The sequence below is a fragment of the Dipodomys merriami genome, unplaced genomic scaffold (genome assembly GCF_024711535.1).
Source record: "Dipodomys merriami isolate MVZ:Mamm:240054 unplaced genomic scaffold, mDipMer1.0.p SCAF_114, whole genome shotgun sequence".
NCBI lineage: Eukaryota > Metazoa > Chordata > Mammalia > Rodentia > Heteromyidae > Dipodomys > Dipodomys merriami.
The window spans coordinates 295828-307848 of NW_027202427.1; the positions used below are offsets into that span (position 1 = coordinate 295828).

Sequence of the window (12021 nt, forward strand, 5' to 3'; positions counted from 1 at the left end):
TTTATGGAAATGAATGTATTAGCAAAGCTGGTCACAGGGGTGACCAGCTTTGTGGTAAAACTTACAAAGCAGAGCAGGGCTGTGTTGGCAGCCCACACATGTAACCCTAACAACTCAGGAAGCAAAGACTGGGAACACCATGGTTCTAGGCCAGCACAGGCACAAAGGTTGAGACCTGACTGGAACAGAAAAAGCTGGAGAGAGTGGCATCGGCCTCTGTGTTAGCTACTGCAGGAAGCAAAGACAGGAGGCTCGTGATCCACATTACCCCAGGCCAAAAGTTAAGACCCTTTACAGCAAAAGAGCCTGGTATAATGGCTTACGAAGCAAAGCACCTGCCTAGCAAGCTTGAAGCCAAGTCCAAACCCCAGTACTACTACCCAACTCCCAAATATGCTGGCAGTGTGGTTCAGTGGCAGAGTGCTTGCCTAGCATGTTTGAGACCTGGGGTTTGATCCCCAGCACTGGAAGAAAAAAAAAAAAAGCCTTCTCACATGACATGGTAAACAGAAATACCCTGGGTGCGTTGTCAGAAAGACTGGTAGAAGCTGGATACCAGTGGTTCACACCTATAATTCTAGCTACCTAGGAGGTCAAAATCTGAGGATTGTGGTTCAAAGCCAGCCCTGGCAGCAAAGTCCGTGAGACTCATCTCCAATAAACCACCAAAAATCCAGAAGTGGCGCTGTGGCTCAAGTGCTAGAGTGCTCGCTTTGAGCTGAAGAGCTCAGAGAAAGCGCCCAAGCCCAGTTCAAGCCCCACGACCGACAAAAATAAACATACTGCTAAGCTTGTAGGTGTAGCTCAGGTAATGTGTTCTTTTTTTTTTTGGTCGGTCGTGGGGCTTTTACACTGGGCTTGGGCGCTGTCCCTCAGCTCTTCAGCTCAAGGTGAGCGCTCTACCGCTTGAGCCACAGCACCACTTCCAGTTTTCTAGTGGTTTACTGGAGATAAGAATTTCACGGACTTTCCTGCCCAGGCTGGTTTTGAACCTCCATCCTCAGATCTCAGCCTCCTGAGTAGCTAGGATTACGGACGTGAGCCACTGGTGCCCAGCTCTGGTGGCTAATTTGAGGTTAAGTCTCATGGACTTTCCAGCCCAGGCTGGCTTTGAACCAGGATCATCAGATCTCAGCCGTCTGAGTAGCTAACAGGCATGAGCCCCTGGAACCCAGCCCTATTTCAATTTTTTAAAGTAAAATATAAGTATCTCACTTAGATGGTGAACCTAGTCAATTTGAGATAAAACCAGAATGTCATGTGGGGCTGGGAACTGTCGAGTCAGGCTATAAGGACTGGTGGGTGTGAAATCAGCTGTGGAAGATGGAAGCAGTTCAGGAGGTGGCCGTGGAGCTGGCGGCACATTGGAAAATCACCAAGTGTACTTAATTCCACAGAGGCCAGCAGTGTAGTGTACTCCTGCAGTCCCAGCAGTAACGCTTCTTGAGCCCAGGAGTGGAAGCCAGCCAAGGCAATGTAATAAAAAGAAAAAATGAGCTGGGCACTGGTGGTTTATGACTATAATTCTACTCACCAGGCTGAGATCTGAAGATCACATTTCAAAAAGCCAGCTAGGGCAAGACAGTCCATAAGACACATCCCCAAGGAAACACCAAAAAACCAAAAGTGGTTAAAAAAAAAAAAAAAAAAAAGCTCAAGTAGTAAAGCACTAGCCTTGAGCAACAAAACTCAGTACCCAGACCCCAAGTTCAAGCCCCAGGACTAGCACCAAAAGGAGGGGGGGAAAATGATTAAAATGATCAGCTTTCAAAGGAAGCCACCAAATACAACTGAGCAAACCACAGGCCACGGAAAGTATCTGTTTTACCAGCAAATCCGCCAAAGCAGAGCCTGAGGTAGGAGTTTTTATTATTTCAAATCCACAGAGAAGCCACTTGCCCAGCGCCACACAGTGAACCAGTGGAAAGGCTACGGCTCGGGGAGCCCCAGGCACTGCAGAGTCCTGGAGAAATAGGGGGGCAGGGGAGCCACGAGCTCCACCGGAGCGCCCGCGGGGCTGGTGCCTGGGAGGAGAAGGCGGTGCAGGTGGAGGTGCAGAGGCAGCGGGGCAGCCTGGGAGGGAGGGAGGCGGAGGCGGCGGAGCAGAGCGTCACCCAAGACCTGAGCAGAAGAACCAAGGCAGCAGATGGAGCGCCGAGGGGACGTGAGGCCAGCCCCTCTCCCCATGTGCGGCTGTCTTGTACACACACACACACACACACACACACACACACACACACACACACACACACACACACACACACACACACACACACACACACACACACACACACACACACACACACACACACACCATGGCTGAGCACACTAATTCCCACACAGCAGCAGATGCTTGCTGGGAACTTCCCAAACCACTTTCCTCCTGGCCACACAGCTAAACACCATGTCTAGCCCTTCTTGCTGCTGGACAAGGTCATGGGATGACACCTGTAGTCCCGGGATGGCGGTGTCAGCAGGTGAAATCTTCATCCACAGAGCGTGCCCTCTCAACTGGCGGGGTCCCTGCATGGCTGCCCGCCCCTACCCTCTCCCACTCATCACACTGCACGCTGGGGGAAGGGGGAGTGCACCTCGGTACTTTGGGCTCAAGGTCAGAGCATTGAGAAATACCCTACCACACACCCCAGACTTGAGGGGCGGGCGTAGGGAGGGCTGTTGGAAGTCCCTCTGCTTCAGGGCTTCCGCTTGCCACGTGGGCAGGACGGGCCCAAGCCACACAGCTAGACGGGGAGTGAGCGCAGGAAGCCAGGAGGGCACCCGGACCACACCCCATGCTGGAAGGAAGCAGGCGCATGGGCCTGGGCACCTGTCTCCGGGGCTTGGCATTCTCAACTGGCAGGAGGAAGCGCTGGCCGAGGACGGTGCCCACTCGCGCGGCGTACGTATGGTCCCCAAGCACCGGACAGAGCTGCAGCACCATGTGTACCTGCAGCTGATCGGGAAACGCTGGGCGAAGAAGACGGGACATGGTGGACAGCCCCCCGCCCCCGTGGCGGTCCCTCCCCCTCCCCCAAGCACAAGGGCAGTGAGGGCATGGGGCAGGCAGGAGGGTGAGATCGTGGCGCTGGCTGAACTACAGGGAGGACGGTCTTCATTCCCGCCGGTGCCCCAAAGCCGGCCAGAGCTCCGACCCACCTGTCAGTGGCTGCAGCTGCACCAGGGCACAGCCGGAGCCCGCGGCCAGGACACGGAAGCGGCTGAGGGTCCTCCTGACGCCTTCCGTGATGTCCTTTCGGGATGGGCACTTGACAGGAACCCCCTGTGGGGCCAGCCAAGCCTGGACAAGGTTCCTACGCACCTGAGAGCTGCACCCGCAAGACGGCCCGGCCCAGGGGGCCACTCTCCCCCATCTCCCTCCCCAGACTCCTCTGGAAGGTGGCAGAATTGGAGAGCCCCCTTCCCCACCCGACTCACCTGGCTGACGCCATCAGTGTGTGCCAGGGCCAGGGCCACGCGGATCTTCCCCTCAGAGTGGCTCGGGATGCCATCAGTGACGGCACTGAGAAAGGGCATGAGACGTCACAGGGTGGCCCACGGGACCCCCACTCCCCGCTGCCCCCACAGCCTCTCCGAACTCCGCTCACCAGTAGGTAGCTGTGGGCCTCTGGGCCCTCCTACAGTGGGTAAAGAACTTCTGCAGGTGGCTCGCTGTCTGGGGACAACTGGAGAGTAGTACAAGCCCAGAAGGCTCCCTGGAAGAAGGGACAAACCACACAACGTGCTGTGGGCCCACTCACAAAATGGGACCCCTAGGCACTGCATGCTGGTGGCTTACACCTGTGATCCTATTTGAGAAGCAGAGATGCGAGGATCCTGGTTCAAAGCCACCCCAGACAGAAAAGACTCCATCTCCAGTTAGCTAGCAAAAAAGCTGGGCGTGGAGATGTGGCTCAAGTGGTAGAGCTCCAGACTTGAGAAAGCCAAGCAAGAGCACATGCCCTAAACTCCAATCCCACTTCCCCTCCAACCCCCACACAAACACCCCTTAGAAGGAATACTGTTCCACTCAAGACCAAACAGTAATGCCACAACCATACATAACACAGACCTCCTGAGAAACAAGGTTTCCCCTCCCAAGCCAACAAGGTTGGGTAGTTCATTCTATTTGTTTTGCCCTGGCCCCCCAGGGAGCGCCAATTGCCAACTGTGTGCCAGGGGCAGGCGCTCCACTGTGAATTTTCTACACTCCCCCTCATCACTTACTTCCCAGGTGCTCGCACCAGGTGGAGCTCCCTAGTACCCAGGGACTGGCTCAGTTCGGGCAGCACCGACTGCAACGTCAGCTCTCCTGGCTTTCCTAGAGAAGAGGAAAAAGAGCTTCATCCCCACCCCACCCCTCCCTTGGAGACATCATCTCTCAGTCAGTACCTCCCAACACCCCCTACCTGACACGGGCAGCCCCGCTGGCTTGTTCAATGTCACCAGAGGCCCTGAAACACATTACACAAACATCAGCAAAAGCAACAGTAATCGTCCGTGAGTTTACAAAGCGCCTTCCCACGCAGCTCAGCACAGTGAACCCCAACCTCGCGTAAACCCAGTGGACGTCTCTCCTCACATAAGCCCCGCTCACTGCCACCGCAGGGCCTTTGCACTTGCTGTCCTACGTCTCACAGGGCTCAGGCTGCTTAGTGTCTTGTCTCGAATGCCACCGAGAGGTCTGAGTCCCCGGTGAGTGCCTCGCCACCACAGGGTCTCCCGGCAGAGATCGCTAGTTCCTAGAGCCCCGAGGCGACGCCTGGCCCGGCGGCGGCGGGGCTCCGGCCCGGGCCCCTCACCTTCCCGGCGCAGCAGGGCCGCCCGCAGCGCGTCCAGCAGCTCCTCCCGCCCGAGGCCGCCCGGCCGCGGCCAGCCCGGGGCCCCCGCGGGGTCCGCGCCCCGAGGCTGCGGCTGCCGCCTGGAAAAGGTGGACGGAGCAACCATGGGGCCGCGGGGTCGAACTCGGGGCCCCACGACGCAGCGCGGGGACCCGGCCCGCCCCCCTCACCAAGGCCGGGGCGGCGGTGATTACCGGGCCCGGGTGCCGAAGCCCGCGTGCCGGAGCCGCGCGCAGACCCCCGGCCCCCGGCGCCAGCCCCCCGAGACCCGGCCCCACACCCGGAAGCCTCCCATCTCCGGAACAAGGCCAGGGCGCATGCGTCCGGAAGGCCCCCCCACCGCTCTGACCAGCGGTGCTCCGATTGGTCAAGCCGACTGTCAATCAGTAGACCGAGCGGGCGGGGCTCCGCCGTGGGTAGTTGAGACTTTGCCTGCGGCCCGGCACGAAAAGGCGCAAACTCGTGCTCGTGCTCTTGGGGAAACTGAGGCAGCGGGCTTCCTCCCCGGCTGAGCTCCAGGTCTTCGGAGAAGACCGGAACAGGAAAGGCCGGGGCAGGGTGGAGTTTCCCCTCCACTTCCGCGGAGTTTCGGACTTGCGGCCGTCGGCGTGCACAGTCCTGTGAAGCAAGTGAGTGGATGGGCAGCGGCCCGCGGCCCCGGCGCCCGCGCCGGCCGGCCCGAGCGGGACAAAGGCGCGTCCGGCCCGGCGCCCGCGCGGGCCCCGACCCGCTCGCCGGGCCCCCCGGCGCGGGGCGCGGGGCGGGGGGGGCCCGGCCGCCGCCGGCCTCGGCCGAGCGAGGCGGGAAGCCGCGGGCGCGCGGCGTGGTGGGCGGCGCTCGGCGGGGGGGGGGGGGGGTCCGCCGGCCCGGGCGCCGCGCACGCCCCGCCGTCCACGGCGGTGGGAGGAGCCCACCGGGAGCCCCCGAGGGACCCGGAGGCCCGGCGCAGGCCGTGCCGCGCGCCCGAGCCAGCCAGGCCCCGGGTTCAAGCCCCCGCGCCGCCCCTCCCTCGCATGCCCACGACAACAAAGGGGTGCGGAGCGGTGCGGACGCGAGACGGCGAACAAAATGGATTCTGTGCTCTGCTGGGTGAAGATCACGTGCAGGGCCAACTTGGGCCTGGTGGGGCGGGCCGCAGCCCTCGCCCTCAGCTGGGACTACTTGTCTCCAGTAAACTGGCCCCCAAAGCCGGAAGTAGAGCTGTGGCTCCAAGGGTAAGGGGCCGGCCTTTAGCAAAAGAAGTTCGGCAACAGCACCCAGGCCCTGAGTTACTGTAGCCCAGGGGTCGGCGCAAGAAAAGAAAGGAAACAACAAACACAAAGCCTGCCGAGTGCCAGTAGCTCACACCGTAATCCTATAATCCTACCTACGCGCCCTCCAGGCTGAGATCTGAGAATAGAGTTCAAAGCCAACCTAGGCAGGAAAGTGAATGAAGAGGCCCAAGTGGTAGAGAGCCCAGGCCCTGAGCTCAAGTGCCAGAACACTCTCACCCCCCACCCTCCAAAAAAAGGGCAAGGCCCTCTGCATCTAGTAACATGGAAGTGGCCCGTAGCAGGTGGTGCTTTAAAGGAAATGCACCTCTCAGTAGGGCGGCCACAGGCAGGAGATCGGAATTTGAAGCTAGCCCTGGCAGAATTCCCAAAGCCTTAATCTAAAAACAAACCGAAAGAGCCGACCACCGGTGGCACACACCTGTAATCCCACCTACTCAAGAGGCTGAGATCTGAGGATCGTGGTTCAAAGCCAGCCAGGGCAGGAAAGTCCATGAAGTGGTGCTGTGGTTCAAAGTGGTGGAGTGCTAGCCTTGAGCAAAAAGTGCTCAGGACAGCACCCAGGCCTTGTGTTCAAGATGCACAACCAATCAGAAAAAAGGGGGTGGGGTAAAGTTAGAATTCCTGAGGCCTTCCATTCCAACCTCCAGCCAGTATATGGGGGGAAGGAGGGAACATACATCTTTTAAGTTGGTGTGACTCAATCTCAACGTACAAAAGAGTAAAAGTTACTAGACTGTGTGAAGTATATGTACACACATACTCTCACTTTTTCCTCTTGGAGTTATCTCTTGGTTAAAAGTGTGTCTCTTCTAAGGCTCTAGAATATGACACATAAATTGTTTATAAATGATCGAGTTTTAGGATTTTTTTTTTGGGGGGGGGGTGTCCGATCCTGGGCCCTGAACTCTGGGCCTGGGCGCTGTCCCTTAGCTCTTCACTCAAGGCTAGCGCTCTACCACTTGAGCCACAGCACCACTTCTGGCTTTTTTCTTTTTGCTTATGTGGTGCTGAGGAATCGAACCCAGGGCCTCAGGCATGCAAGGCAAGCGCTCTACCACTGAGCCACCTTCCCAGCCCCGTTTTAGGATTTTTTTTATTGTAGTTTTTCTTTTTACTGTCTCAGGGCTGAGGAGGGAATCCAGGGCCAGTACCCTACCACTGGGCTGCTCCCACAGCCCTGGTTATAGCAACAGAAAAATTGTGATGGTTAATGTTGCCTACTTAATTGGATTGAAAAGCTTAGGAGAGCATACTTAGATGTTTTTACTTTTGTTTTGCCAGTCCTGGGGCTTGAACTCAGGGCCTGGGCACTGTCCCTGAGCTTCAGGAAGCTCAAGGCTAGCACTTGAACCACAGCGCTACTTCTGGCCTTTTCTGTGTGTGTAGTACTGAGGAATCGAACCCTGGACTTCATGCATGCTAAGCAAGCACTCTACCACTCAGCCACATTCTCAGCCCAGCAGAGCATACTTTTGTTGTTGTCAGAGAAGGCTTGTTCGAACTGGATTGGCTCCTGAGGACCCAGATCTAACAAGTGACTAATCCAGGGACGGTTCAGTCTTTATTGGTTTTGTTTTGCATTTTGGTGATAGTCCTGGGGCCTGGTCTCTGGGGAAGCCGTCCGCCATGTTAGCCACGCCCCCAGCCCAGGATCCCAAATTTGCATAAACTAAGGCGGTGGTGGGACTAAGGAAGCTGGGGTTTGATTGGAGGAGGTGAGTCACGTGGGTGTGGCCTCGTGGACTAGATATGGTCCTGAGTCCTTCCTGTTAAGCCTCGTCTGCTTCCTGTCCGGCCGTGACGGTAGCTGCTCCCCGCCATGATGGCCTGAAACCGTGAGCGCGATTAGCCTTTCCTCCTCTGTCCCCCGTCCGACGCTTCCTTGTCCCCATGGCCGAGGGGAAGATGGTTATAAACACTGTGACCGACATGTTTTTGCAGGCTTGAAGCCCGGCGAGCGGCGACGAGGGCGGGCCGGAGTCATGAGCGACAGCGGAGAGCGGATGTTCGACGACGACGAGCGGGAATCCCGCTCGGCTTCCGGAAGTGGAAGCGCCCCGGCCCCCCGGAAAGCCGCGGGCCGCTCCCCGGCCAGGTCCCGCTCCCGGTCCCAGTCCCGGCCCCGGTGCCCGCGGGGCTCCCGGCGGCGGTTCTCCAGGTCGCGATCCCCGCCCCGCTCCCGCCAGCGATCCAGCGGCAGGGACTACAGTCGAGACCGCGGAAGACGGCGCAGCCCCAGCCGCTCCCCCTCGCCGTCCTCGCAGAGGCGCCACGGCGGGAATCGGGAGGACCCCGACCCCAACTGTTGCCTGGGCGTGTTCGGCTTGAGCCTGTACACCACCGAGCGGGATCTGAGGGAGGTGTTCTCCAAGTACGGCGCCATCGCCGACGTGTCCGTGGTGTACGACCAGCAGTCCGGGCGTTCCAGAGGGTTCGCCTTCGTGTATTTTGAAAGCGTAGACGACGCCAAGGAGGCAAAAGAGCGCGCCAACGGCATGGAGCTCGCCGGGCGGAGGATCAGAGTGGATTTCTCCATCACGAAGAGACCGCATACCCCAACACCGGGGATTTACATGGGAAGACCTACCTATGGCGGCTACCGGCGCTGGGATTATTACGACCGAGGCTACGATCGCGGCTCTGACGATCGAGAATACTACGGCAGAGAATACTACGGCAGATCGTACCGGGGCGGGGGGTGGAGAGCCCAAGACCGGGAGCCCGTGTACAGAAGGCGGTCACCTTCTCCCTACTACACCCACGGCAGGTACACCTCGAGGTCCAGATCTCCGTCCTACTCACCCCCGCGCTACTGAAGCACCGAGTGGAAGACTTTCTGAAACCTGCCGTAGAGCTGCGAAATCTTGGGACAGTTTTGTTGTGTTTTTTTTTTTTTTTAAGAAAAAAAAATCGTCTCCTGTTTGAAAAGTGAACAGCGCCTAGTGAAATTAGTAAGGAAGTAACTACTTTTGGTTGAAGGGGAAAAGGCTCTTTTCATTCTGCATTTGTGTGCTTCGCTGCTTGCTTTAAGTTTAGTGTTTTCAGAAAAGTATGGTTTGCATGTTTTTGTTTTCTTTTACTTTGACTGCTGAGAAATTTCTGTCGTACAAACTTGGTGTAAAACGTTTTTCTACCGAGTCCTCGATCTTCTCAACATTGAGGCCTGTGTGTAAATACGTTACCAAAAGGCAAAAAGCCAGGATGAATAGTTGCTTTCTTTCTAGCATATCAATGCTTAGCACAGAACTATTCACAGAAAATTGTCAGTAGTAAATTCAAAGACAAAAGTACCCGTTTTCCTCCAATACATAACATACCATATTTAACATACCTGCAAATAAGTTTTAAAAATACGCTCTGTAGCCTTTATATTTTTTTTTCTCTGTAACTCTGTACTGCTAGTATTGGAACTAAAAATCTTTTCAATACAGCAAATGCGTAATGCTTATGTAAAAGTGGGTTTGTGAGTCTCTATGTAATTTGTGTATATGGCGGGGAACAAGAGAAGAATTGTGGATCATATGCCTTAAACGAGCTCTTTTTTGTTGCCCCTCCCCCATCCTAGGGCTTGAATGCTGGGCCTGAGTGGGGTCCCTGAGCCTCTTTGTGAAAAAAAAAGCGGGAAGTGGCACTGTGGCTCAAGTAGCACTTTACCACTTGAGCCACAGTGCCACTTCCCGCTTTTTTTTTAGTAGTTTATTGGAGATAAAGAGTCTCACGGGAACTTTTCTGCTCAGGCTGCTTTTGAACTACAGTCCTCATATCTCAGCCTCCTGTGGAGCTAGGAGTACAGGCGTGAACCTCTGACACCCACCTTAAAAGGGCTGTTTGTTTCTCAAAGCTAGTGTTAACTCCAGCTAATTTCCACAAGTAATTTATTTCACAGATACGCACTTGTTCCTCAAGTTCTCAAGACTACATGAAGGCACTGCCCCTGAAGACTTGTTTTATTTTTTTGGCACTACTGGGGTCCAAACTCAAGATTTCATGCTTGCTAGTTAGGTACTCTACTGTTGAGCCATGCCTCCATCCCTTTAACTCGCTATTTTTGAGGTTAGGGTCTGGCACCATGATCCTAATATTTGTTTCTCACCATAGCTGGGATGAGCGACAGGTACCACCATACCCAGCTTCTTTGCATTGAGATGGAGTCTCAAAAGACTTATTCTCAGGTTCTTCTGGAGCCATAATGTTCCCAGATCTCATCCCAGCTCGGAGGACAGGTACACTCTACCAGGCCCAGCTATTCATGGAGAAGGGCTCTCAAGCACATGATCAGGTTGGCCTCAAATTGTGATCCTTCCACTTTCATCCTCCCAGGAGCTAGGATTCAGAGGTTAGTCACTGGCCCTTGGCTTATGTATTTTTAATTGTAGATTTGGGGATTTAACTGTAGATTTGAGCTCTTCAGCTCAAGGCTAGTGCTCTACCACTTTTTTTTTTTTTTTTTGGGTCTGGTCATAGGGCCTGATCTCTGGGCCTGGGTGCTGTCCCTCAGCTCAAGTCTAGTGCTCTACCACTTGAGCCACAGTGCCACTTCCCACTTTTTTCTTTTTGCTTTATGTGGTGCTGAGGAATTGCAAGGCAAGCACTCTACCACTGAGCCACCTTCCCAGCTGCTCTACCACTTTGAGCCACAGCACCACTTCAGTTTTGAACCAAGATCCTCAGATCTTAGCCTTTGTATAGTTAGGATTACAGGCGTGAGCCACTGACATCCGGCTAGGGACATATATTCCACCCCACCCCTCAGTCATGGGGCTTGAACTCTGGGCCTGGGCGCTGTCCCTCAGCTCTTAAGCCCAAAGCTAGCACTCTACCACTTGAGCCACAGTGCCACTCTGGCTTTTTCTGCTTAGGTGGTGCTGAGGAATCAAACCCCGGGCCTCATATATGCAAGGCAAACACAACCACTGAGCCACCTTCCCAGCCCCAGGATATAGATCTTAATGGTAGAGTGCTTGCCTAGTATTAACATAATGATTTAGAGTCAATCCCCCCTTCTGCAAAGAAGAGGAACCATAGATTCAAATCATATTTAAATGCACAAAAACGGGAGGGTGGTGAAATTTTTAACAAAAATGCAAGTGTGTTCTTTTTATGAGGGGCGGTACTAGAGTTGTGACTCAAGGCCTGAGCGTGCTAGGCAAGCAAGTGCTCTGCTAATAAACCTCACCTCAGCCCTGCCAGGGGTTGAGACTCCCATCTTGAGTGTAGGACTGTTTTGTCCAAAGTCCCTTAGTTTAGAATCCTAAGGCCTCCTGTTCACCTCGTTACCAGCTTGAGAAGACACTGAGGCCCCTAACTACAGCACACCCCTCTTGGCAGTTCTGGCCCCAGGAAAGGCCATTTTCCTATTTGGGCCAGCTACTGGTCCTCCTGGGGCTCTGCCTCATGTTCTTGGGCAGTTTCCCTCCCTACTAAATGGCAACACTTCCCTGTGTCCATCCCGGGATGACTTCTCACTCCTCTGGGCCTTCTTTCCTGGAAGAAAAGGAAGAACTATATTTTCCCTGGGCTGAGGGGGCCCCGTCCCAGCCGGCCGTGGTCAGTCACCACAGACTCATTAGGGAATCTCCGGTCCTTAGGCAGAGGGGCCCTGAGGACAGAACCAGCTTGCATCACCTCCGTCTCAGGAGCTGCTAGGCCACAGCTTCAGCAGGGGTAGAACAGAAATAATGCAAACATCATGCCCTCTGGCCAGGCAACCTGCTTCCTTGGAGCCAGCCTGGCCCCAAGCCAGTCTCCAGCAACAACTGTAAGTGCAGAACAGCCCAGAATAGAAGGTGTTTTCAGCTGGGGTGCCAGTGGCTCAGGCTTGTAATGCTAAGCTACTCAGGAGGCTTGAGATCTGGGAATGGAGGTTCCAGACGGCCCAGCCTCGGCAAGAAAGTCAAACTGAGCAAAAA

General features: G+C 55.5%; 1 protein-coding gene and 1 pseudogene across 1 annotated transcript; one reads left to right on the forward strand and one right to left on the reverse strand.

The window, feature by feature from the left end:
- Window positions 1-1852: 1852 nt before the first annotated feature.
- LOC138822686 (mitochondrial mRNA pseudouridine synthase RPUSD3-like) lies at window positions 1853-5133 on the reverse strand. The gene is made up of 9 exons (XM_070015508.1): window positions 5033-5133; window positions 4800-4918; window positions 4407-4451; window positions 4225-4318; window positions 3606-3713; window positions 3436-3520; window positions 3157-3280; window positions 2828-2967; window positions 1853-2121 (listed from the first exon to the last, which is right to left on the reverse strand). The coding sequence occupies exons 1-9, from the start codon at window positions 5131-5133 to the stop codon at window positions 1930-1932; spliced, it is 1008 nt and encodes a 335-aa protein (XP_069871609.1). The 3' UTR covers window positions 1853-1929.
- A 104-nt stretch (window positions 5134-5237) lies between these two features.
- Window positions 5238-9567, forward strand: LOC138822687 (transformer-2 protein homolog beta pseudogene; annotated as a pseudogene).
- Window positions 9568-12021: the final 2454 nt, after the last annotated feature.